The sequence below is a fragment of the Gossypium hirsutum genome, chromosome D03, assembly GCF_007990345.1.
Source record: "Gossypium hirsutum isolate 1008001.06 chromosome D03, Gossypium_hirsutum_v2.1, whole genome shotgun sequence".
NCBI classification, from domain to species: domain Eukaryota; kingdom Viridiplantae; phylum Streptophyta; class Magnoliopsida; order Malvales; family Malvaceae; genus Gossypium; species Gossypium hirsutum.
The window spans coordinates 45,782,905-45,810,185 of NC_053439.1; the positions used below are offsets into that span (position 1 = coordinate 45,782,905).

At 35.5% G+C, this 27,281-nt stretch overlaps 1 protein-coding gene across 5 annotated transcripts; it reads left to right on the forward strand.

Moving 5' to 3' along the window:
* Positions 1 to 5,622: 5,622 nt before the first annotated feature.
* LOC107949954 (mediator of RNA polymerase II transcription subunit 15) lies at positions 5,623 to 16,505 on the forward strand. Of its 5 annotated transcripts, none has more exons than XR_005911431.1 (9): positions 5,635 to 5,715; positions 5,832 to 5,878; positions 6,298 to 6,522; positions 6,616 to 6,831; positions 6,920 to 10,159; positions 10,316 to 10,500; positions 10,600 to 10,883; positions 12,477 to 12,573; positions 16,192 to 16,505. XR_005911431.1 is itself a non-coding variant. In XM_041090261.1 (7 exons), the coding sequence occupies exons 3-7, from the start codon at positions 6,316 to 6,318 to the stop codon at positions 10,685 to 10,687; spliced, it is 3,936 nt and encodes a 1,311-aa protein (XP_040946195.1). In that variant the 5' UTR covers positions 5,623 to 5,715; positions 5,832 to 5,878; positions 6,265 to 6,315; the 3' UTR covers positions 10,688 to 11,000. The 5 variants fall into 5 exon arrangements, 2 of the variants coding, with proteins under 2 accessions (XP_040946195.1, XP_040946194.1); XR_005911430.1 differs by lacking the exon at positions 16,192 to 16,505 and having other exon boundaries at positions 10,600 to 10,769; positions 10,834 to 10,883; positions 12,477 to 12,727; XR_005911429.1 differs by lacking the exon at positions 16,192 to 16,505 and having other exon boundaries at positions 12,477 to 12,727.
* Positions 16,506 to 27,281: the final 10,776 nt, after the last annotated feature.

Genomic DNA, 27,281 nt, shown 5'->3' on the forward strand with positions numbered 1-27,281 from the left:
TGGGTTCTTCAACTCTTAGAGTCCCTTCTTTCTTTTTAAACACCTATTTACAACGAACAATTTTTTTACCTTTAGGAAGTTTCACAAGATCCCATGTTTTATTTTTGTGGAGTGATTTCATCTCTTCTTGTATAACAAACATCTACTATTCTAAGATTTCACAGCTAACTGTATCAGAATAATTAGATGGCTTTTGGTTTGCATCTATATCTTCAACCACATTTAAAACATAAGCGACTAGATTAGCCTTGGCATACTTCTTTGGAGGTTTAATTTCTCTTCTAGTTCTGTTTTTGGCGATAGAGTATTGGTAAATAAGCAACTCTATTTTAAATTTTTGTACTGGCTTGAATAGTCGACTCTGTTGTAGATTCTGGATTAATCTGATGCTCCACCTATTTTTGATTTTCTTTATTAGAAGAATCTTTAAGAGATAAGTTAGGTAGCATAGCAGTTTCATCAAGAACAACATCTCTGCTAATCACAACTTTTCTATTTTCAGGAGACCATAACTTAGACCCTTTTACACAAGCTTTATAACCAAGAAAAACATATTTAATAGATCTCGGTTCTAATTTTTCATTATCAACATGAGTATACGCAGGACACCCAAAGATCTTTAAATCAGAATAGTTAGCAGGATCACCAGACCATACATCTTGTGAAGTCTTTTTCTCAATGGCAACGGATGGAGATCGAGTTATCAAAAAACATGCAGTAAAGGCTGCTTTGGCCCAAAACGACTTTGGTAAGTTGGCATTTGACAACATACATAGAACCTTTTCTATGATTGTTCTATTCATTCGTTCTGGAACGATATTTTGCTGTGGAGTATGACGAACTGCCAAGTGTCTCACGATCCCTTCTGACTTGCACAATTTATTAAACTTATCAGAATAGAACTCTAAGCCATTATTTGTGCGGAGGTAATTTATTTGTTTTCCCGTCTATTTTTCAATCATAGTTTTCCAAGACTTAAATGCGGAAAACACATCGATTTTCTACTTTAGTAAGAACGCCTAAACTTTTCTGGAAAAATCATCAATAAAAGTTAGCATATAATTAGCTCCACCTCTCGAAGGCACTTTAGATGGCCTCCACAGATCAGAATGAATATACCCCAACGTTCTTTTCGTGTTATGGATTCCTCTAGTGAATTGAACTCTCTTTTGCTTCCCAAAAATGCAGTGCTCACGGAACTTCAGTTTGCAAATTCTTTGCCCATAAAAAAGTCATATTTTGCTCAATTCTGCCATGCCATTCTCACTCATATGCCCTAGGCGCATATGCCAAAGTTTAGTAATATCATCATTTTACAAGGAAAAGGAAGCAACAGTGCATCACCAGTAATAGTAAAACCCTACAGAACATATAACTTGGCAGTCTTTCTCTGCCCTTTCATCACAACGAGGGAACCTTTGAAAATATTCAAAACCCCACTTTCAGCTGTGTATTTGTACCTTTTTGAATCAAGAGTACTCAACGAAACTAAATTTCTCTTCAATTTTGGAACATGTCGTACGTCACTAAGTGTTCTGACAATTCCATCAAACATCTTAACTTTAATTGTTCCAACACCTGCAATTCTACATGAAGCATTATTTCCCATCAAAACAACACATTCAGACACTGTTTCGTAAGTTGTAAACCAATCCCGATTGGGACTCATGTAGAAGGTGCAACCCGAATCAATGATCCACTCCTTGCTTACTTTAGAATTGTTGACAGAAGCGACTAGAAGTTCACCATCGTTGTAGTCTTCTACAACATCAGTTTTACTGAAATTTTCTGGTTGTTTTCCATTTTGATTCGCAGTCTCCCTTTTGATCTTGTTCTGTAGCTTATAGCACTCAGGTTTAATGTGCCCTTTCTTCTTGCAGAAGTTACAATTTTTACCTCTGTTTGAAGATTTTGATCTACCCTTAGATTTACCACGAGGATTTTGTTCCAGTGTCCTTTCATGATCATCATTAGTATTCTGATCTTGTCTTTCACGAATAATGAGACCCTCTCGGTGAGAGTCAGTTTTAACCACAAGATGTTTCATCTTATCATACGAGGTTAAAGAATCATAAATCTCATCAATTGTGAGAGACTCGTGGCTATATAAAATTGCATCGCTAAAGGTTGAATAAGACGGGGGCAACGAACAAAGTAGAATCAACCCTAGATTTTCATTATCATACTGAACCTCCATGGCCTTCAAGTTTAAGAAATTTTCTTTAAACATTGTTAAGTGTTCGTGCACAGACGCACCTTCCTCCAAACGATGAGCATAAAGATATTGCTTCATATGCAACTTGCTAGTTAGAGTTTTTGACATACATATTTGTTCAAACCTCTTCCATAATCCAGCGGTGGTCTTCTCTTTCATCACATCCTGTAAAATTTCGTTAGACAAATGCAAATGTAACTATGTTAACGCCTTTCGATCATTGCGCTTCTTCTCTTCCTCCGTCAATGTTGAAGGCATCTTATCTACCCCTAGCAGGGCTTCCTCTAAGTCCATCTATGCAAGGATTGCCTGCATCTTTATCTGCCACAACGCAAATCTGATGTTGCGATCTAACAGCGAAATTTTATACTTCAAAGATGCCATTATCGTGATTGAGATGAACAACCCGGAAGCTTTGATACCAATTTGTAGAAAAATAGAACGTCAGTAATGATAATTTATCGCAAAGAAAAAGAGAGAAAAATAAAGAACATACAGATTTTACGTGGAAACCCTTTCGGAAAAAAAATCAAGGGCAGAGGAGAAGATAATTCACTATGTCGAATTCGAATAATTACAAGAGGAGTAGACTATGTCTATTTATAGGCTTGTAAAACCATGTTATAATAGGAGTGTAGTAAGATTGAAACACCTTATTCTAATCAATATCAAATAGATGGAGCTTAATAAGGTTTAAAAAACATTATTCTAAAATAAAATAAAAAAGTGTAGTTCTATATGGATTTTACTTTTATTTTATTTTACCAATGTATTTTATTTAAATAAAGATTCGGGTCACTTAATTCTAACAATATACAAAAGAGGAAATTATAAAGTCTTAAATTCCCTTGAATCTCTTAGTAGCTTCGCCACCAGTAGACATGAAGCCTAAATGTCGTATCAGAATTCAGAAGTCACCCATTCCGTATCCAGTCGTACATCTGAATTATAATAGTGTCGTTGATGCATGTATTCTTCAATGTCTAATGCTTGTTCTTCATAGCTAAAACCAAGGGCAACATTGCTGTTGTTTCCTTAGATACTAAATATTTCATAGCTTCAAGATCTTTAACGCTATCATATATGCAGCCTTTTGAATTGCCCTTTGCATTTCCTTTACTATAAACCCAAATGGAACAATAAGGAAACTGAAGTGCAAATCAACAAATTTTTCACTTGTTTCACAATAGCAAACCCTGTTCTTAGATTTATTCACCATAAGTTTCACAAACATCTTCACATGCTCATTCGCTGCTGTTGTTGCCGCCCCTTTTAGTTTTTCGAGGGTTATCTATTAGTTGGTAATCCCCTTAAGTTTTCTCATCGAATAAATCTGATCTTCGACGACACTTGAGTCATTGATCCCAAGTTCAGAAAACAAAGAAAAAGTTGTCGTAGTTGATGAAGGCATTACATGCAAATTGTCACTTATCATCAGTAGAATCGTCATTTGACAAACACTCCTCCATATTGATCATCAGAACTTGGTCTCTTTAGTTTCTTTCTCCTTCAGCCATGTCCAATACGTAGGCTTTCCACATCGACAAGTAGCTTATAACCTAAACTGCATTATCATCCATTACCAGTTTCAGGTTCTTGAATCGAGCAACAGCCACATTTTGAGAGTCCAGCAACATGGTCTTGCTAGCTTCTGTTCGGAGATACCACGCGATGAGAACCTCGACGCTGTTATATAAGTTATTCATGCAACCTATGTTAGTTGCCGGTCCTTGATTACGAGTGAGCCGCAATGTCAATAAACTGAAGAGAATGTCAACAAACATCTCATTAGATTCAACGAAAACAACTTCCAGTTCCAATTTTCTAATAGAATAACTCATCAAGCCATTAGTATAAAACTACATTAAATCGTTACAAGCACTGAACTAATCGTTAATCAATTAACAAATTAAAATAATCTACACATTTTACTTGATGGGACTCGAATCTGCGATCTTAAAAATCCCAAAGCCACATCCTTACGGTTACGAATGACATAATGAGCCAAAGCCTATGATTTGCTTTGAAACAAAATTTGAGTAGCATGATCTTCTTGTTGTACATGGATGAAACTTTTAATTTGCTTTGTCAAAAGCGGAGTTCAAAACAGTACTTTATGGTTTTGGATTTTCATGGCAGAAAATCATTAATAAACTAACAAATTAAAATAATTTACACATTTTACTTGATGGACTTCAACTTAAGACCTCAAAAATACCAAAACCATAACCTTATCATTACGAATGACGGAATGAGCGGTTTTGGGTTCTCATTGGCACAAAATCATTTTTGCAAGTTTTGGTTTTTGAAAAGATACAATAATTTTATTGATTAAAATCTAAATCTTCTTTGTTAGACAAGTATTTGTACATTCACAATTAAACTATTTGACTTACCAGTCCAGCTAATTTAGTAATGCTTTTCAAAAGTACTTTTGGGCTAAAAAATATTTTTCAATAAAAGTTAAAATTTCATGCTTCTGTTTTTTGTTAAAAAAGTATTTTCCAAAACAATTTTTTTTATCTCAAAAACATTTATGAAAATCTTAAATGCATCTTGTTTAGTAATGTTTTTATCTCAAAAGTGTTTTTAGTCTCAAAAGTGCTTTTAAGAAATAATGCTAAATTAATGATAGTAACATCATTAGGGGTTTATATGTAAAATTGTACCTTTTTCCATGTTGATATATATTGATAAGAAAAGTATTTAAACTATCAATTTTGTTTTGGTTAAAATCAAAAGCCAACCATAATCAATAAAAATGTGGCACGTAGCATATTTTTAGTAAATGTATTTGTATAATTTTTTATTAGCTTTGGAATAGATTTATGATATTTTGTTATGTTTGTTCATTTCTTAATTTTGGTAGGTGTTTAAAAATTAGATAATTGAACTTAAATTCGTAAATTATTATTTATTTAATATTTACATTAAAATATTTATAAAAATTTAGGTGACCAAAATAAAAATGATTTAATTCTAAAATGATTAACGAGATAATTTATCCAAAAATTTATGCATCAATTTAAACATCAAAACTAAATATGCGTTCCAAAAACTTAGATAAAAAATGTTTTGATTTTAACTAATGTTTTTTTTTATGAATTATAATAATAGGATATAATCTAAACAACAAGCGCAACTAGTGCGACTCGAACCCAGGTTACAACTAGGACGTGAACACCCTTATTCCAATAACATTAATAATTAATAATTTTAAAAAAATATTTAAAAAATATAAAATTCTATTCTAGTTCAACTTTTATTCTTTTAATTGAATTCAATTAATGTAACCCATCCGATGGACCAATTTGGTGTAGACAACATTGATTTTAGCATGAAAAAGTACCAAATTAACCGTGGTAGTAGAATTTATTTTCCTTTTAATTTGTGTATTTATTTTTTTATTTAAAAAATATAAAACCTTAATCGATATTCCCAGTCTTAGTTTGTTTCAGTCTTTCTTCGTCTCCTGCACGCCGCTCTTCGTCATCTCCAATGTAAGATTCTTATCAGTGCCTTATACCTTTCGCGTGCTATTTACTCTACCTGATTACTATTATTCTCTTATTACTTTCTAAAAACCCCTAATTTGGGCTTGCCGGTGCAATTTCAGTTAGGGATTAACAGGAAGTTGAATCGAAATCTGAATATAAATTTTAGGTATACCATCTTCTCTTCCCTTTCTAGCTGCTTATATGATTTGCAAAACTGAAAAATGAGTGGGGAAATGTTTGCTTTTCTTTATATTGTGTTGGTTTTCATGCTGAATATTCCTTTCTGATTCACATAAGCAGGAGGGACTATCGTTTTCGATTGGCTTTTATTTATTTGGGTTATTATTTCTTTCAGATAAATCATTAATTAATGGTGAAGATTGGTGAAATTTGATTAATTTCTTTATCTATTCTGCTCACAGTTTGTAGATTTTGATTGTTTAACTTGTCTTCTTAACTGCATTATTTTTGTTAATAGCCACATTGTTGATTTTACTACTGCTGCTACTCTGCAAATGGGGATTTTTTTTTAATTTCTTTTTGTCTTCAAAGGCTAATTAAATTGATGCTCGTTGCAAATTGAAGACAAATTTCTTGGACAGAATGGGATTTGATAATGAGTGCATACTGAATATCCAATCTCTGGCCGGAGAATACTTCTGTCCTGTTTGTCGCTTACTTGTCTACCCAAATGAAGCATTACAATCGCAATGCACCCATCTTTACTGCAAACCATGTTTAACATATGTTGTCAGCACCACTCGAGCTTGTCCTTATGATGGTTACTTGGTAACAGAAGCGGATTCTAAGGTACGTCTTGTACACTGGGCTGACTGATTCTTATTGTATTCTTAAGATTATTGTTTCCTTCTCATTGACCTTTCCCTCTACTCCAAATTACAGCCGCTTGTTGAGTCAAATAAGGCACTTGCTGACACCATTGGGAAGATCAGTGTTCATTGCCTCTACCATAGGAGTGGCTGCACATGGCAGGGTCCGCTTTCTGAATGTACAGCTCATTGTTCTGGGTGTGTATTTGGCAATTCTCCCGTTGTATGTAATCGGTGTGGTGTTCAGATTGTGCATCGTCAAGTTCAAGAACATGCGCAAAATTGCCCTGTGAGTGCATTGAATCATTGTGTTGACGTTGGACTGTGTTTTATTTACATTTGTGGTAAGTTTGACTTTATCAAACTTTTAATGACAGAGGGTGCAGCCTCAGGCACAGCAGGCTGAGGGCGGTCAGGAAATTTCAGCCTCAGGCACCACAGCAGCTGCTGATCAGACTCAGGTAGCTTCTCAGGCCCAGGCATCTCAAGCTACAACATCCAGTACACCTGTTCAGGGCCTCAATCCTCAGGCCAATCCAAATCCTCAGTCTCAAGCTGCCTCCCAGGTTGCTGTGGTTTCTTCAGAACAGTGGTCTCAACAACAGTCTCAGCAATACTACCAGCAGTATTCTGGATATGACCCATATTATCAACAATACTACCCATATCAACAGCAGACATTTCCACAGCAGCAACCTTTGCAGGTTAATGCATCACAAATGGCTGGACAGAATCCAATATACCCCCAGACACAACCCCAACCCCAACTCCAACCTCAACTACAGGCCCAGACTCATTCACACTTATCTGTTCAGGTGCCTGTGGCTGCTCAACCTCAGAACCAAGCACAAGCCAATCAACAGCAGCAAACTCACCATACGATGCCACCACACTCTCAAATTCCAGCACAAACTTACCCAACAACCCAGGGCCATTCCCAGCCTCAGGTTCAGCCACTTACTCAAGCTCAGCCTTATCCACAGGTCCAAACTATTCAACCTCAACTGCAACATGGGCTCATGCCTCAGTATCAGCAACATCATTCCCAGATTCAACTACCACAGCCCCAGCTTCATCCTGTTCCTCAAGCTCAACCTCATTCACAAGCTCAGCCACAGGCGCAGCAGCTGCAGCCTCTGCCCCCTCCCCCGCCGCAGCCCCTGCTGCAACCACATCCTCAACCAAGCCAGCCCTTGAATCCAAATTTGTTGCCTCAGACACAGCACCCTGCAGCCCAGGCTGTGACAGGTCATCAGTCTTATTCACAATCACAGCCTCACCAGCAAATGCAGCTGGTAACACCACAAAATCCCATGCACATGCCTGCACAAAGTGGCCTTCATCCACAGCAACATCCTGCTGAAATGCAGAATTCATACCCTCAGCAACCTCCTCAGATGCGCCCGCCCCAATCTCATGCTCAAATTCCAAACCAACAACAGCCTGGTTTGTTGCCTTTACCTGGTCCTATGCTGCAACAAGCTCATCATCATTCTCTTCAACATCCGCTTTCAGTTCAAACACAATCAGTTATGCAGCCTCCCACATCACTTATGTCTCAGCAATATATGCAGCAGCAACAGTCATTGCAACCTCCGTCAACCCAACCGATGGGCTTGGTTCAGCCTCAAATGCATCAGCAAGGCCCTTTTGTGCAGCAACAACAGTCATTGCAATCTCAAATACGCCCCCCAGGTCCCCCTCAGTCCTTTCTGCAGCCTCCTCATGCCTATCCACAACCGCAGCAAAATGTTGCAGGATCGCATGCTGTGCAGCCCTATCCAACGCCTACTCTTACTGGAAGACCTATGACACCAAATCATGGACTACAATCACAGCCGTATCCACAGTCTGCACCTGGTATGCTGGTTAAACCTATGCAGCTTGGTGTGAACCAGCCATCTTCTTATCAGAATAATGTGCTTAGAACCAACAATCAATCTGGATTAAATTCACAGCCAATATCAGAGGTGCCGGGAGATCATGGTACTTTACATGTGGCTGAGCAAAAAGCAGATTTATCTTCCCAGGGATTTGCTAAGAAGGAAGATAATGAGTTCGATGTGGCATCTAGTCTTGGAAGTGATGTGGTCAAGACTAATTCTTCAAAATCCAATAGTGATATGAAATCTATAGATGAAAAACCTGCTGGTGATGTCGGGGATAACAGTAGTGGGTTTGATATATCTACTAAGGTGACACAAGAATCTAGACGGACAGATCTTGTATTGAATAGAGATACTTTTTCTAAGAATATGGTCAAGGGTGAGGCTATTGAGGACCAGAAAGATGTTGACAATGTTGAGCGAAAGGCCGAAGAAAATAAAATTAAGGATGGCCCTTTGCTGAAAACTCCCACGTTGCAGGAGGCTAAGCTTGGTGAAGAACAGAATGGGAAGATGCAGAGAGAAAGAATTCAACCTCAAGATCAAGGTACTGCTAAAGGTCCTACTGGAAATGAATTTACAGGTATCCCTCCATCTAGTCAGGTGCAGCCTGGCAGCTTTCCGCAGCAGCCCCTACAGATACCTTATGGGTCTAATAGTAACCAACAAAAATCTGCTGCTTCTGCAATGTTACAAGCACCTCCACCAGGACTTCCTCCCAATCAAGTTAGGCCTCAGGGCCCTGGACAGACATTAGTTCCACCTGAAAATTTTGCTCCTTCCTTTGGCAGAGGACCTAGTTATGGCCCTCAAGGGCCTTATAATCAAGGTCCTGTTTCTGGTGCTCCTAGGATACCTCAAGGTGAAACTCTTCTACATCCACCATTTGGTCCCCCATCTCTTAATGCTTTTGACTCGCATGGTGCACCATCATATGGCCCTGAGGGTCATTTGGTTCAGCAACGTCCTGCAAACATGTTGAATTTTGATCAGGGACAATTTGACGAAGATCTTAAACAATTTTCTAGGCCTTCTCATTTAGATACTGAGCCTGTTCCTAAATATGGGAGCTACTTTTCATCAACCAGATCTATTGATAGAGGTCCTCATGGTTTTGCTAAGGATGCAGGACCTTGGGCTCATGACAAGGAACCTCGCGGTCTGAATTTTGATCCTATGATTGGCTCTGGTCCTTCTCGATTCTTGCCACCATATCATCCTGATGATGCAGGAGAAAGACCAGTTGGTCTTCCTGAAGATACTCTAGGCAGACCAGATTTTCTTGGAACAGTTACTGGCTATGGTCGGCATCGTATGGATGGTTTTATCTCTAGAAGTCCAGGAAGAGAATACTCAGGTATTTCCTCACACAGATTTGGAGGATATCCTGGTGATGAGATAGATGGCAGGGAGCGCCGGTTCAATGATAGATTCTCTGGTTTTCCTGGGCATATACATAGGGGTGGGTTCGAGAGTTCTGACCACATGGCAGAGCATTTTGGTCCAGATATTCGACCTCCACACTTTAGAAGGGGTGAACATTTTGGTCGTAATAACATGCCTGGTCAGTTGCGGATGGAAGGACCTATTGGCTTTGGTGATTTTTCTAGCCATGAACAAATGGGGGAATTTGATGGGCCTGGAAACTTCCGTCAACCACGACTTGGAGAGCCAGGATTTAGAAGCAGCTATTCACTTCGAGAATTTCCTATTGATGGTGGAATCTATACAGTTAAGTGTTGGTTTTGTTCTATACAAAAATACTGTTCATTCATCATGTTTCTCATTTTTCTGGTCAAATGTAATCTATGCATGCTTGGGAAGCGTATATCATTGAGTTCCATATGTTTATTCTCTTGATCTGTTTTTGACTGATGGTATTTTCAGGGTGATATGGATTCATTTGAAAATTTGAGAAAGAGAAAACCAGTGAGCATGGGTTGGTGCCGTATTTGTAAAGTGGACTGTGAAACAGTTGAAGGCTTGGACCTGCACTCACAAACAAGGGAGCACCAGAAGATGGCTATGGATATGGTTGCGATCATCAAACAAAATGCGAAGAAACAGAAACAGTAAGTTTTCTATTTTCATATTTTGCATGGTGGTATCTAAACCTTCATCTGCTTACATGTAAAAAATCTATTTATTTTTTCTGTTGATTTGTTTTGTAGAACCTCCAGTGATCACTCCCTACGCAATGATTCAAACAAGTCAAGGAATGCAAAATTTGAAAGCCACTCAAATAAGATTAAGTCTTGATATATGCTGTCCCATAGATTGTGGTTGTTCCCTTGCTGGCTTGGGATTGAGTTTGTCGGTTTGGTATTTGGCACTTAGTGATGTAGGTCAGTCACCCTTGCCTCTTTTCTACTTCTGGGTGGTTTATGCTGGTCCTGTCATTTCAGGTTGCTGCCATGTTAATGGAGATGGTTTTTGGAACTGAAGTTCAGTGGCAGTTAAGTTTGTTGGGTTTTTTTTTTTTTATAATTTTCTAATATGATATCTTTTGCTTTTAGAACTTTCAGTATTTTGTGGCGACTGCAGCATTATCTAGTTAAAAATATTTTTGCTATATCAGGATGTTCTAAACTAGTGCTTCTTTTGTTGAGATGGTATATTTTAGTATGTATGTATCTATATTGTGTTTTCTTATCCATAGGTTTATTAGGTTGAACCAACGTAGATCCAATGTGTGCACTTTTGCTTGCATTCTTTAATCAAGTGCTGGCTCAAGCTTTCTTTTTCTTTTTTTTTCAATTTAATATGTTTAGGTGTTTTAGGATTAGAGTCCTTTTCTGACAGTGGCATTTAAATGAACAATTTTAACCTTCCTCATTGTTGAATTAATCATGCAACCTTTGCAAACTTGTTTTTCTTCTATAACAGAAGGTTGTTGGCCAACATCTTTCCGTTGCCAGATGCCTTTGTTCTACCAACCATTGTTGCCACTTACCTTCAAAAAGAGAGGGGTTGTTCTTAAATTGATATAAACAAGTGTACATATTGTGGCTTCATATGCTTTTTATAATTAATTTCTAGGTTGTATAGTTTCTAAAGTTGCATTTGAATTTTAGTTATATCTAAAAACATGCTTCTTATATTCTGTAATTCAAGTACACTTCAGGTACTGAAATCTATCTAAATATTAGTGCTCAGTACTACTTTTAATAAAACAGTTTTGACTTTTGCATGATTTCTAATAATAATATATACAGGGGCATACACATCTATGTTTAAATATGTTATATTTAAAACTGGCCGCATTTACTCAATTAAACATTTTTAATACCAAAACAAATTAATGATACAACTTGTTAAGGATTACGGATATCCTTAGTTCCTTGTCATATTTGCAGCTAGGATTGCTTAATGCGCTGTATTATGTTTCTAGGAAATGTCTGTACTATAGATTGCTAAACCTATGGGCCCAAAGCATTTGATCTCTGTAATCTAGGTAAGTCTAGGATATAAATTCAACTTGAGGATCTATGCATGGTTTGACTGGTGGAAGTGATCATTAAAATGGAAAGAACATCAAAATGGGGCCTGCTTGGTCATTCAATTGAAATCCAGAAGCAGAAAAATTAGAACCATAAGCGGAAGATCAATGGCTTTTGTATTTGGTAGCTTTTATATGAACTTTTGAAGACTTAGGTTATGACAGATCTTCCATGGTAGAGGATAACCATTGTTGGTGTAAAGAATAAGCTTCTGGTCAAGACTATTGAACTGCTCCTAACTAGCAAGGGGTGAAATTTATCTCCATCCTGTGGTGGTTTGTTTCCAACCTCTTAATTCATGATAATATTATAGGTTCAATATCCTTGCCTTAAAGAATTTATATTTCTTCTAACCGGAATTCAAGAAAATTTTTATCGAAGTTATTGTCATTTAAATGCTTTGTTTCACTAGTTTTAATACTAAAATAATTTCCTTTTGTTACCTTCTAATAGTTCCCGGTCCAATTCTTAATACTGTCACAATTCTTTTAAACTTGTAGAATTGATTTTTATACTGGTGGAATTTCTTTTTTCTTTTTCTATAATAGATTTTTTCAATTCAACCTCCCTTTTTTCGGCGAAGCAGACAACATAATGGCTGAAAGTTCACTGGGAAGGTTTTGACACTCATCTTTTTTAGATGTGGTAAGATTGTGTTCAGCTTTGCGGTAAACTTTTGCTTTTGTAATTTCGCCCCCTTGAAATTAGTTAACTGTAAGGTATTATATACGTTGCCTTATTTACACTGGTTTTGTTTTATATCTTCTGTTAAATTAAGCTTTTACATTTTTATGTCGAATGCTATTCGTCCGAAATTTATTGTTGTCCAAAATTTTAGAATTGAGAGGTTGGTAAAAATGTTAGTTTGACAGTAAGTGATCTCCTAAAACGTATTCTAGGAAGTCTTATGAATACTTGTATCAAGCTAGGTTGTTGACTACCTGTCTGTTTTTAGTTTAGGAGAGCCTCATCGCCTTGTGAAAGGGATAAAGCTTAGGCCAAAACTCCAAGTTGAGTTGCATGTTAGGACGTACTTGCTTGAGCAAAGGGTTATCCTGGGTTTGGCCTATGTTAGGATGGACAAGAAAATGCCTACTATCTTTCAGGTCAAATATGACTTCTTTTTGGAGTGTTATGTTTTGCTAGGATCCAGCTTTACCCACTTATGATGTTGAATTGCATTCCTCAAAGAATAGTAAAGATTAGTGTTAGTCTTGTTATTTTAACTTCACTTTGGTGTTTCAATAATGGGATCTGGCAAGTTATGACTTAAATTTCCCAATTCCGGTGGTTGCATTGTCTTCCTTCCTGTTCTTGTAGTTTGTGTATGGTTCAGTCTTTTTTTGACTTGAGCCTCATGCATATCTGATGTAATCTTGTAGAGGCCTTGATCTAAAATTCTAATTAACCTTGATTAATTTTTTAACCATGTCTCATATGAAAACATCATTAGTTTCTATGTTAGTTAGTCATACTTGAGATATTCTGATTCCAAGTAAGTAGTCAAGTACAATTGGGCTCTTGATAAGTTTATCTTCCAATAATTCTAAATCACTCCCATTACTTTATGATCTTCAACTCTGTTAAGGTAATGGTCAACTGTATCTACTCTGCTGTCTAAAATGAGACATGATAAAGATTAAGTAATTGACATAAACATAAATCTGAGACTGAAAAAATAACTATCAAGTAGAAGATGACCAATGTTGATTTGTTTCCTAAGGAATTACTTTATGGGTTTTAATCTTCAAGTTCACGTGAGCTCAAATCGCTGCAAATCTTAGTTTTGAAACCTTTATAATGCTTAAGTTAATCATGGTGTAGGATTGTTGCTTGAATAATACTTTTTAAATCTGTATAATAATTCTAAACGATTCCCATTAATTTTATGATCTTCAGTTCTGTAAGGTGCAAAGTCTTTGATTGACTGTGTCTGCTCTGCTTTACAAAATGATACATGATGGAGTAGCAAAAGTTGAAAGTAATTAACTATAAACATAAATCTGAGACATACGACTAACTATCAAGTAATTGAAGATGTCCAGTTTTAATAATATGAAGTAATTAATGGTAAAGTGTTCTGTAAGTTACAAAAAACTTCAATTCTGTAAGGTGCCAAGTCTTTGATCTACTGTATCTGCTCTGTTCTATAAAATGAGACATGGTAAAGTATTAAGTGGAAAGTAATTAACAATAAACATAATCTGAGATGCCCAAATAACTATCAACTAGAAGATGACTGATGTTATTTGTTTCCCAATTAATTACTTTATGGGCTTTTTAACTTCAAGTTCACATCAGCTCAAAATGCTATAGTTCTTAGTTTGAAACCTTTATAGCACTTAATCATAGCGTACGATGTTTGTTGCCTATATAATACTGTCCCGAGTGAAATTTCAACTTCTAACACTTTAGTGCCCAAATACTGCCGATAATGTTAAATCTATGGTGAAGAGGTTACCTTACTAATAATACTAATTCTGTGGCGAAGAGGTCACATAAATGATTATTGGTAGGAGTATAATTAAGCAATTGTTCCCCATCCCCTTTCTCTGATTTTATATTTTTTTGAATTTTGATCATGAATCCTTTGTGAAATGCTTAACTCTTCCTAAGACTTCCATGTGCAAAATATGCACTTGTTTGAAGTTGCACCACCTCTTTTCATTGTTGGATGGCGATTCTGAACTGCAAATCCTGCATCTTTCACTGTATATCTGACCAGGTGTGTGATTTTATTCTTGATCATTATGTGGTGAGTCTGCAACTCCATATGGTATTCCTCCTTTTGCTTGTTTGTTTTTCTCCTTGATTTTAAGATCTTAAGTCTTTCTCCATTCTTTGTTATTATATTAATTTTGCTTTTCTTGAAGTGAGAGTAAAGCTCAAATTAGAAAGCCATATTAGGTAGTATAAAAGGCTAGACGAATATCAGAATTTAACAATTTAATCTTAGTTAGAGCAATGGCTAATGGTTATCCTTTTTTTTAATAACTCAAGATGTACAACAGGTTTGAGGCTTAGGGTTTCTTCATGGTAATACATAGAAAGGCTTTAGGTTCTTGATACACTCAATCTGAAATTATAATAATAAACTAAAGGGGGAAGAGAAATATCAGAGAAGAGAAAAATAGGGGAAGAAGACAAGAGTGAGTTTTTTTTTTTTAATTTCTTCAGAATATCCTCTTTGTTTTTCTCTGTGCCTGACCTCAATTACTGACTCGTTAACCATTTTTTCTGGCTCAATAAAATATAAAAAATAGTAAATAAAGTCTGGTAAAAAGTAAATAGTAACTCCCTAAAACGACCCTGGTTAATCATGCTCTTAATTGGAGCTGTAACAGTTCTACAGTTGACTTGGTTGGAGTTTGAGATTTAAGATTCAAAATTTTGGCTTGATTTGATGATTCCAGTTACTTGCAATTCTCGGAAATGGTGAACATACAGATATATTTTACAAATAAATGTAGGCTGATTGAAAAATGAAAAACTATTTTCATTTAGGGTTCGAATTATACTATAAGAAAAGCGTGGTGTGTGGCTGTATTTTGCAAGAATAGATAGCATCATGGGTGCTGTTCCTTTGTGAATGCTGTGGTATCAGAACCTTGAGAAGGATAGAAAGGAAGCTGAAGAGTTAAAAAAACAATGATAGTTTCAACATTCTATTCAGTAATAAAATCTCCTTCAACATATTACTACCATGTTCGAAAATACATAGAAGTATCAACAGGTAGACACATTTTTTTATCATAATTGGACTAGGAATTCTAAGTTCTTTAGATTTAGAAGTAAACCTTCTATTATTTAAAATTAGGACCGGTTCATAACTCCTAATAGAGTTACTCTGTATAAAATCCAATGAGTAACATAAACAAGGCTCAGCCTAGATAAATAGTGAGTTTGTAAAAGTGACTGCAGAATAAAACTCAAATAAATGCTTGCATTTACATGTAGTGCTACTTGGCCGGATCAGGAGAAGATAGTTGCATGAAAAAAAGGAAATAAATTAGACAGAACAAGCATGCATGGATTCAACCCTCTATTTAAGATAATGATATATGGGAAACTTAAAAATCTTGTGGAGTTTTTAGTTGGATGCTAAAAATAGCGAGTCACTTATCTAGTGTGCATTGTTGCAAACAAGAGTCATATTTGTAGTCATAAGAATGGACTTAAGTGTGGGGCAAAGATATTGAAGTGTTGATTGACTACTAATTACCCTTTTTTAAGTATTGTTGGCATGTTGTGTGTTGAGTATAGGAAATTATGGAAGCTGATTCTTGAGCTGAGGTGCTCCTTTGTTATATATTTGGGGAAAAGCTTAAGGTTGTTTATTTTAGGTGGGTGGTTGTGATTTCCCTTCATTTCTTTCACTTCCTGGAGCAATGGATCCTTGTGAAGGGAAAAGAATAAACAGTGTGTCAATTTCATTCAATAGATGAAATCTGTAATAAAAAGAAAAATTCGTTTTTTGACTATGTTGATGAAGGGCTAGAAGATTTAGTGCTACACTTTTTTTTTTTGTTCTATAAAAACTTTATTGATCTATAAAAATTATAAAAACAGTTTTTCAATTGTTATATGTTCACTGTTTTTTTTTTTTTTTGGGTTCAAAAGTTTATTATCGGTTTACTCAGATTGAGTGTATGGTAAGTTGCCAAATAGAAGCATTTCTCCTATAATTATTTATTACAATAATGTAACTATGTAATCTTTGTACATATTTATATGATTCATCGTCAGTTAAAAGTAGAATAAACTACATCATTAGTCACTAAAATTATGAGTAAGTTTTCATTTTAATCACTTAATTAAAGAAGTTACAATTTGGTCTTTAAAACTTTTAAAAATGATTTTTTTGTCATCTGATTATTAAGTGACATTTTTTTCATTGGTATAATAACAATTTAGTCTTTAATTTTATGCTCTCTTTTTTTTTGTTAATTTGACCCCGATTATATATAAAATGATAAATATTGAAATTCTTTTTAATATATGCGGAGGTATATGAACTTGATAATTTATACTTATTTGGTACTCAAATTTTTTTTTGAACTTAATTGGTACTCAAACATGGAAATCATAAGCCTAATTGGTACTCAAACATGGAAATCATAAGCCAATTTGTTGCTACTTGACTAGTACCGTTAAATAAGCTAGCGTGGCATTAATGACCAATAATGTCACATCAACGTATTTTAATAGTGTTAGTCAGGTACTAGGAAAGTATTAAGTGGTTTACAATTTTTAATTTTAGGTACCAATTAGGCCTAAAATAAGTTTCAAAATTTGTAATTTTGATACTTTCAAAACTTCCTGCCATAACATGTTTTAGTGTTTCGATCATTTCTCGAGCTTCAGGATTCCATTTCAAGTGTACATCGTGGGAAATGAAATTTGAAGATCTATTCAAATATTGGAACACCAATTCTAAAATGCATCAAGAGAAATTTAAAATAAAGAGAAAAATTACAAATTTTAAATTGGTGGACAATTTTAATGATTTTCATGCTTGGGTCATATCTCCCAACATATTTGAAGTTTGAATTTGAAATTTCTACAATGAATATACAATGTGCAGATTTTCAATTAACTTTCTTGAACTTTTCCCATTGTGAAATGTTAACTAGGACAATAAGTCATCAAATAATATGTTAAAAATAATTCTGAGAGATGACAAAAAAGTAGGCCTAACAATTTATTACTAGCAAGTCCTTTGCATTATCATTTTCCTCTTTCCAAATCTTTATAAATAGCCTTTGACATCAAAATAGGAGACATCTTGGAGTTGAGATCAAGATTATTTTCTTGTTAGTATTTGTTTGTTTCTGTATTCTTATAAAATCTCAAGTTTTTTTATATCTAATATGTTTTTTCTTACAAGTTTAGTTGTTAAATTTTGTATGCTATTGTAAAATTCTTGACAAATATTAAGGTAAATTTTATACTCATCATTTGAGCTATAATTAATTATCAATCACTTGTCATAATCATACTTGTAAAGTAAGATTTTTTTTATTTGTTATAGACAATGGATGGAACAATGAATGCTTGGATAAATTAACTTTGATTTGTTGTAGATATATAAAAATTGACATAACAAATACTTGAAATTTTTTAATAAGTTTTGAAGTTATCACGTGATTATAATACCATATGTTATATTTTTTTTTACTGAACTTAAAAAGTTGAACTTTCATATTGCACTATCCTTTGCTTATGGATCCATTTGTTAAACTTTTGGACTTATTGAACAATCATATTAGACACTTTTTTTATGGACATGCTTTTGCTTTTGAATTTGTATGTTTAATTATTCGACGTAAATTGCTAGATTATCTTATTGAAACTTCCATTTTGTGTGGATTCTAATTGTGTAATAATATTGAGTACTAAAATTTAATCTTAATATGTGTAATTTAAATTCTAATTGTTTTTAAATGTGTGATTATCATAATTTTTATTAAATTATATATTTTTTAAAAATGTATAATCATTACAATTTCTATTTTATTTTAATTTTTAAGTAATAATTCTAAATTATATATTATAATTGTTTTCAGAAGATAATTTAATAATATGATCGAAAATAAGTGGTATTCTCGTCAGTTCAAAAGTTTATCCAAACTTGTGCTTATATATTGCAATGACTCGAAATTCAGTGGTGTCGGAAAATACAGTTTTGGAATCTCATTTTAAAAAATCGAGTTCATAAATATTAAATAAAAATATTTATAGAGTTATTATAAAAATATATTGAATTTCAGGTAAGTAGTTTCACCGAAAGAGGTAGTTAATTAAAATTTAGGGATAAATTGTAAAAGTTAAATCGCTATAGAGTTTTAATTGGGAAAAGGCTTGGAGGCTTAGATAGCAATTATTCAAGGGGCTTGAATGGTTAATAATCCAATTTTTTCATATTGGTAGTGGGATATGATGATAATTCCGTTATGTATAATTTATAATAAAATTAAGTTTAAATATGTCTTATTAATTATTTAATTGTACTTAGTTAAATTAATTAATTATTAAACTTGATATATATAATAACTAGTGGAAGGAGAGAGGATTCATTCATTTTCTCCAACCGATTCATGTTAAAGAAAAACAAGAAATTTTTTTGGTTATCAAGCATTCGGTCACCAAAAATTTCAAAGGTAATTAAACTAATTTCATGTAATTTTTATGGATTTATGATTATGGGAGCTTGGTTTAGCTAGCCTATGTATCAATTTGATCAATTGTTGAAATTTTAGAAAGTTTTCATTGTTGATTTATTGATGAATTAGGCTTGAACTTAATAGATATTAAGCTTAGTTATGAAAAGAACTAAATTGCAAAGTTAATTAAGATTAATTGTTAACTTTGTTACATTAAGGACTAATGAATAAATATAAAATATGTTAGAAATATAAAAATAAGGTCCCTAATGAGAATATTTGAAGTCAGATTTCAATCTGAAGATAGGAATTGAGAGATATGTTTGTCTTGAGTTTAAGGACTAAATTGAATAAAATAAAAGATTTGTGACTTTGTATTTGGATATGGATTGAATGAAATATGATATTTTCTTATTATTAAATTATCGATCGTAACGAATGACGACTCCTGACCATCGAGAGGGAAAGGAAAACCGAGAGTCGTCGACAAGTGACGTGAGATTTTTAGTTTGTACTTTTATGATTCGGGATAGATCTAATTGCTTGCATATACTTGTTAATTGTATGATCGAACATCGAGGTGAGTATATAATAATGATCATATGACTTGGTTTGCTATGGTTGATATTGATTGCCGGGATAGGGGACTAAATTGAATAAAATGGAAAGTATTATGATTTATAAGGAACATGATGCGTAATGTGAGAATGGATTGAATATGTTATATAGTATGAGTTTGTAACAGCCCGATTCTGGGCCTAGTCGGAATAGTGGTTTCGGGACCACAAATCCGACGAGGGAAAATATGGTTATTATTATATTTTTATGATCTACAATTTCACGGAAAATTTTCGTAAAAATTTCGTTCGAAAATTTCGACGTTTGGGCACTCAATTTAGTCAAAAGGACTAAATTGTAAATAGTGCAAAAGTTGAGTTCTACATCTTAGAGGTGTCTAATTGTTATGAAATTTTAAATTGGAGGTCTTTATGTGGTAATTAGACCATTAGTTAGTTGATGGACAAAAATAGACATAAGAAATGGGTGAAATAGATTTTTTTTAAATGGGGGCATTTTAGTCATTTGGTTATTAAATAGAATTAAATGGGAAAAAGATGGCAAAATATGCTCATCTTCTTCATGGTGAACGAAATCAGCAATGGGGAAGCCATATTTAGGGTTTTTAAGCTTTCAAGCTCCATAATCAAGAAAGACGTGAAGAGTATATCAAACGAGGAAAAGAAAAGATAGTGGAATAAAGTGCAAAATTACGATATTTTGCACCGAGTGACTTCCAACAACTCGGAAATTGGAACGAAGTCAGACAATCATCTACACTATCCTTCACATTTGGGGTATTTTACTACTAGTGTTCCAAAATTTTATGGCATGTATAGACACTTTATGTAATGTGGGATCATCATGTAAATATATGTTATGGTTCCCTTTTAAATGTAGTGTTTATTAATAGTTAAACTATATGTGTGTTTATACAAATGAAATTGGTTGGTATATTGGAATGTGTTCTAAATTTGCAGGAGGTTTAAGCAAAAATAAGTAGGAATGCTGTCGAAAATTTTTAAAAATTTAGTAATACCTCATACTCTGTTCCGGTAAGGAATACGGGTAAGGGGTGTTACATTTTAGTGGTATCAGAGCTACGGTTTAGTCGGTTCTCGGACCAATAAAATACGTGTGGAAGTCAGTCTATACATGCCATAAAATTATTGTGATAGTGTGATGATTTCTGACAATTTAAAATTTTGTTTTATATAGTAAATGGATCCTAATCGAAGTATGGCAGATGATGTTGAAAGTAACACGCCGGTTCCCGCACAAGGGACCGCGCATGAAGAGAGTAGACATGAGACACATGGACAGGATGAGGCTCGAGAAGCCTTCCTCCGAATGATGAGTGATTGGTATACAGAATATGTCCGTGTAAATCCGAATGTTCCTCCTCCTCCACCCCCTCCTATTCCTCAACCGGTCCCCGTAGCTCCACGGAGTGCCGAATTGGTGAGATCAAGTAAGCCACCTGTTGATAGAATTCGAAAGCATGGGGCTGAAGATTTTAGGGCCAATGTTGATGATGATCCGGAAAAAGCCGAGTTTTGGCTTGAAAATACTATTCGGGTATTTGATGAATTATCTTGCACCCCTGAAGAATGTTTGAAATGTGCTGTGTCTTTATTGAAGGATTCGGCATATCGTTGGTGGAAAACATTGATATCGGTGGTTCCAAAAGAAAGAGTTACTTGGGACTTCTTTCAGGAAGAATTTAGAAAGAAATATGTAAGCCAACGATTTATTGATAAAAAACGCAAAGAGTTTCTCGGGTTGAAACAGGGCCGAATGTCCGTAGCAGAATATGAACGGGAGTTTGTTCGGCTTAGTAAATATGCCCAGGAATGTGTGCCTACGGAGGCTATTATGTGTAAAAGATTTGAAGAGGGGCTAAATGAAGACATCAGATTGCATGTTGGGATTTTAGAGTTAAAAGAATTTGTGGTGTTAGTTGATCGGGCCTATAAAGCTGAAGAACTGAGTAGAGAAAAGAGAAGGGCAGAGATGGAATCTCGAGATGTAAGGAAGAGGACAATGGGCAGAACATTTCAATCTCATTCGAAGAAGTTTAAAGGGATGGATCCACGACCAACTGGTTCAGTTGGGTATTCACGCAGAGACCGAGGGAGGTCGTATTCTGGAGCTACAACTCGAGCTACCTCTGTAGCAAGTGTGGGCAATGTAGGAAACACCCGGCCTGAATGTCAACAGTGTGGCAGGCGACATATTGGTGAGTGTTGGGGATTTAAACGAGCTTGTTTCAGGTGTGGTTCCCAAGAGCATTATGTAAGAGATTGCCCTGAGAGAAGAGAGGAAGAAAATTTGCCGAGAGCTGGATCGGGTGATATTGTTAGTAGAGGGAGACCGCCGAGAAATGTGGGAAGCAAAGTCAGTGGTAAAAGTGTGATGAAAGATGCAGCTGGAGGATCAGAAATTAGAGCGCCTGCCAGGACTTATGCCATACGTGCTCGAGAGGATGCCTCATCTCCCGATGTGATTAGTGGTACATTTTCTCTTCATGATATAGATGTTATTGCTTTGATTGATCCCGGCTCTACTCATTCATATGTATGCATGAAATTGGTATCTAGTAAGAAATTGCCTGTTGAAAACACTGAATATGTAGTTAAAGTATCAAATCCATTAGGCAAGTATGTCTTAGTTGATAAGATTTGCAAGAATTGCCCCCTGATGATTCAAGGTCACTGTTTCCTGGCTAATTTGATGTTGTTACCATTTGATGAGTTCGATGTTATTTTGGGGATGGATTGGTTGATATTGCATGATGCCAAGGTGAATTGTAGACAGAAAATTCTTGAATTAAAGTGTGAAAATGGTGAAATTCTCCGGATTGAAACAGAGGAGCCGAATAAGTTGCCTATGGTGATTTCGCACATGTCTGCTCAGAAATACTTGAGAAAGGGATGTGAAGTTTATCTTGCTTATGTGTTGAATACTGATATAACTGGGTCGAAGCTTGAATCAGTGCCGGTAGTCTGTGAATTTCCAGATGTATTTCCAGAGGAATTGCCTGGGTTACCTCCGATTAGAGAAGTTGAGTTTTCTATTGATCTGTTACCTGGTACTGCACCGATTTCTATTGCACCGTGTCGAATGGCTCCGACTGAGTTGAAGGAATTAAAAGCTCAGTTACAAGAGTTGACAGATAAAGGATTTGTGAGACCGAGTTTTTCTCCTTGGGGTGCTCCTGTGTTATTTGTGAAAAAAAAAAGGACGGCTCTATGAGACTTTGTATTGACTATCGTCAGCTCAATAAGGTGACCATAAAGAACAAGTATCCTTTACCGAGAATTGATGATTTGTTTGATCAATTAAAAGGGGCAACAGTGTTCTCCAAGATCGATCTGAGGTCTGGTTACTATCAGTTGAGAGTTAAAGAGTCTGATGTGCCGAAAACCGCCTTCAGAACGAGGTATGGACACTATGAATTTCTGGTAATGCCTTTTGGGTTGACTAATGCTCCAGCTATTTTTATGGACTTGATGAACCGAATTTTTCGGCTGTACTTAGACAAGTTCGTGGTGGTGTTCATAGATGATATTTTAATCTATTCTCGGGATGAATCGGAACATGCAGAACATTTGAGAACTGTGTTGCAGATTCTGAGAGAAAAGAAATTGTATGCTAAATTCAGCAAAAGTGAGTTTTGGCTTCGTGAGGTTGGATTCTTGGGACATATAGTTTCAAGTGAAGGTATTCGGGTTGATCCAAGCAAAATTTCAGCAATTGTTGATTGGGAGCCACCAAAGAATGTGACTGAAGTTAGAAGCTTCCTGGGCTTAGCTGGGTATTACAGACGGTTTGTCAAGGGATTCTCGATGATTGCTTCTCCTATGACTAAGTTACTGCAGAAGAATGTCAAGTTTGAATGGACCGATAAATGTCAACAGAGTTTTGAAAAGTTGAAGGCATTATTGACTGAGGCGCCAGTGTTGGTGCAACCTGAGTCCGGGAAGGAGTTTGTAATTTACAGTGATGCATCGTTGAATGGCCTTCGGTGTGTGTTAATGCAAGAGGGCAAAGTAATAGCTTATGCTTCGAGACAGTTGAAACCGCATGAGAAGAATTATCCGACGCATGATTTAGAATTGGCTGCCATTGTTTTTGCTTTAAAAATTTGGCGTCATTATTTGTATGGTGAAAAGTGCCGAATCTTCACTGATCATAAGAGTTTGAAATATTTGATGAGTCAAAAATACTTGAATTTGCGGCAACGAAGATGGCTCGAGCTAATCAAAGACTATGAGCTAGTGATTGATTATCACCCCGGGAAAGCTAATGTGGTTGCTGATGCCTTGAGCAGAAAATCTTTATTTGCTTTGAGAGCTATGGGTACGATGTTAACTTTATCTGATGATGGCTCAATGTTGGTTGAATTGAGAGCTAGACCATTATTTCTTCAGCAAATTCGGGAATCTCAAAAGAATGACAGTAAATTGCAAGCCAAGAGAGCTCAGTGTGAAGCAGGTGTTGACTCAGATTTTCAAATTGGTTCAGATGATTGCTTGATGTTCCGGGATAGAGTATGTGTACCAAGAAATGATGAGTTAATTCAGACCATTTTATGTGAGGCACATAGTGGTGACTTGTCAGTTCATCCGGGTAGTGTGAAAATGTATAATGATTTGAAGAAGTTGTATTGGTGGCCAGGCATGAAAAAGGATATCTCGGAATTTGTATCAAAGTGTTTAATCTGTCAACAAGTGAAGGCTGAGCATCAAGTGCCATCGGGTTTACTTCAACCGATAACGATTCCAGAATGGAAGTGGGACAGTATCACGATGGATTTCGTGACAGGATTGCATTTAACTCCAAAGAAGAAAGATGCTATTTGGGTAATTGTGGATAGATTGACAAAGTCAGCCCATTTTATTCCGATACGCATTGATTATTCACTTGACAGGTTGGCTGAATTATATGTTGCTGAAATAGTGAGACTACATGGGGTGCCTAAATCTATTATATCGGATAAAGATCCGAGATTTACTTCGAGGTTTTGGATAAAGTTACAGGAAGCTTTGGGTACGAAATTGAATTTCAGTACTGCATTTCATCCGCAAACTGACGGGCAATCAGAAAGGGTGACTCAAGTTCTTGAAGACATGCTCCGGTGTTGTATTTTAGAAATGAATGACAGTTGGGAGAAATATCTACCACTGGTTGAATTTGCTTATAATAATAGTTATCAGTCAAGTATACAAATGGCACCGTATGAAGCATTATATGGGCGTAAATGTAGAACCCCTTTATATTGGACTGAACTCGGTGAGAATCGGATTCATGGAGTCGACCTGGTGAAAGAAACTGAAGAAAAGGTGAAAATAATCCGTGATTGCCTAAAAGCTGCCTCAGATCGGCAAAAGTCGTATGCGGATTTAAAGAGAAAAGAAATTGAGTTTCAAGTGGGTGATAAAGTGTTCTTGAAAGTATCCCCATGGAAGAAGATTCTGAGATTTGGTCGTAAAGGCAAACTAAGTCCACGTTTTATTGGACCATATGAAGTTACCGAGAGAGTTGGCCCTGTAGCATATCGGTTAGCTTTACCGCCAGAGTTGGAAAAGATACATAATGTATTTCATGTGTCGATGTTGCGACGTTATCGTTCGGATCCTTCACATATAGTTTCTCCTACAGAGATTGAGGTTCGACCAGATATGACTTATGAAGAAGAACCCATAAAGATTTTGGCTCGGGAGGTCAAACAGTTAAGAAATAAAAGCGTAGCCTTAGTGAAAGTGTTGTGGCAAAAACATGGAATGGAAGAGGCTACGTGGGAACCGGAGGAAATTATGAGGAAACAGTACCCAAACCTCTTTTCCGGTAAGATTTTCGGGGACGAAAATCCCTAAGGGGGGGAGAGTTGTAACAACCCGATTCTGGGCCTAGTCGGAATAGTGGTTTCGGGACCACAAATCCGACGAGGGAAAATATGGTTATTATTATATTTTTATGATCTACAATTTCACGGAAAATTTTCGTAAAAATTTCGTTCGAAAATTTCGACGTTTGGGCACTCAATTTAGTCAAAAGGACTAAATTGTAAATAGTGCAAAAGTTGAGTTCTACATCTTAGAGGTGTCTAATTGTTATGAAATTTTAAATTGGAGGTCTTTATGTGGTAATTAGACCATTAGTTAGTTGATGGACAAAAATAGACATAAGAAATGGGTGAAATAGATTTTTTTTTAAATGGGGGCATTTTAGTCATTTGGTTATTAAATAGAATTAAATGGGAAAAAGATGGCAAAATATGCTCATCTTCTTCATGGTGAACGAAATCAGCAAGGGGGAAGCCATATTTAGGGTTTTTAAGCTTTCAAGCTCCATAATCAAGAAAGACGTGAAGAGTATATCAAACGAGGAAAATAAAAGATAGTGGAGTAAAGTGCAAAATTACGATATTTTGCACCGAGTGACTTCCAACAACTCGGAAATTGGAACGAAGTCAGACAATCATCTACACTATCCTTCACATTTGGGGTATTTTACTACTAGTGTTCCAAAATTTTATGGCATGTATAGACACTTTATGTAATGTGGGATCATCATGTAAATATATGTTATGGTTCCCTTTTAAATGTAGTGTTTATTAATAGTTAAACTATATGTGTGTTTATACAAATGAAATTGGTTGGTATATTGGAATGTGTTCTAAATTTGCAGGAGGTTTAAGCAAAAATAAGTAGGAATGCTGTCGAAAATTTTTAAAAATTTAGTAATACCTCATACTCTGTTCCGGTAAGGAATACGGGTAAGGGGTGTTACAGAGTTAATTGTGTGTTGACAATGAATTGGAATGAAATTGTGATATTGAATGTGAAATTATATATATGATACATGTATATATATATGAATTAGACTGAATTGAAATGCAATAAAATAAGTTATTGTTGTGTGATAAATACAGTTTACAGGGTATGCCATGTAAACATGAAAGTTTACAGGGATGAAAATGAAATATGTGTAATGAAATATATGCCCGTGTGAATTTAGTAAAAGCTTAGAATACAATTGGCATGCCAATAGGGTCATATGTGCGCTTGATCAGAAATTATTACAGATTATAACAAGATCTACCATTTGTTATAGATTCTCGGGTAATATAATGAGATCTAGCCTTGTTGTAAATTCTCGGGTAATATAATAAGATCTAGCCTAGTTGTAAATTGTCGGGTAATATAATAAGATTCAAACTTTTTCGTGGATTATTGGGTAATATATGGCATAAGTTTAGCCCGGACGAGCAACTTAATTCACTTGTGTATCTGAGTTCGTTTTACTAGGGTTCGTTTTGTACATGTTTTAAGTTTACAAAAATGTATGTATTAAGGTTTTGAAATAGTTGGCTTGAACAAGGATCAAAGTGGTACATTTTTGTACCACATGAGTTGGCACACGATCGTGTGACACACACGAGCTGGTAACATGGCCGTGCGATCACTAGAATGTAGAAGATTTTGAAACCACACGGTTCCCATTTGTTACACGGTTTGGCCACATGGTCGTGTGTCACACAGAAGTTGGTGACACGGTCATGTGGCTACTAGAAAAATTGATCGATTTTAGTCCATATGGCCACAGTAAGTTACACGGCCTGGGCAC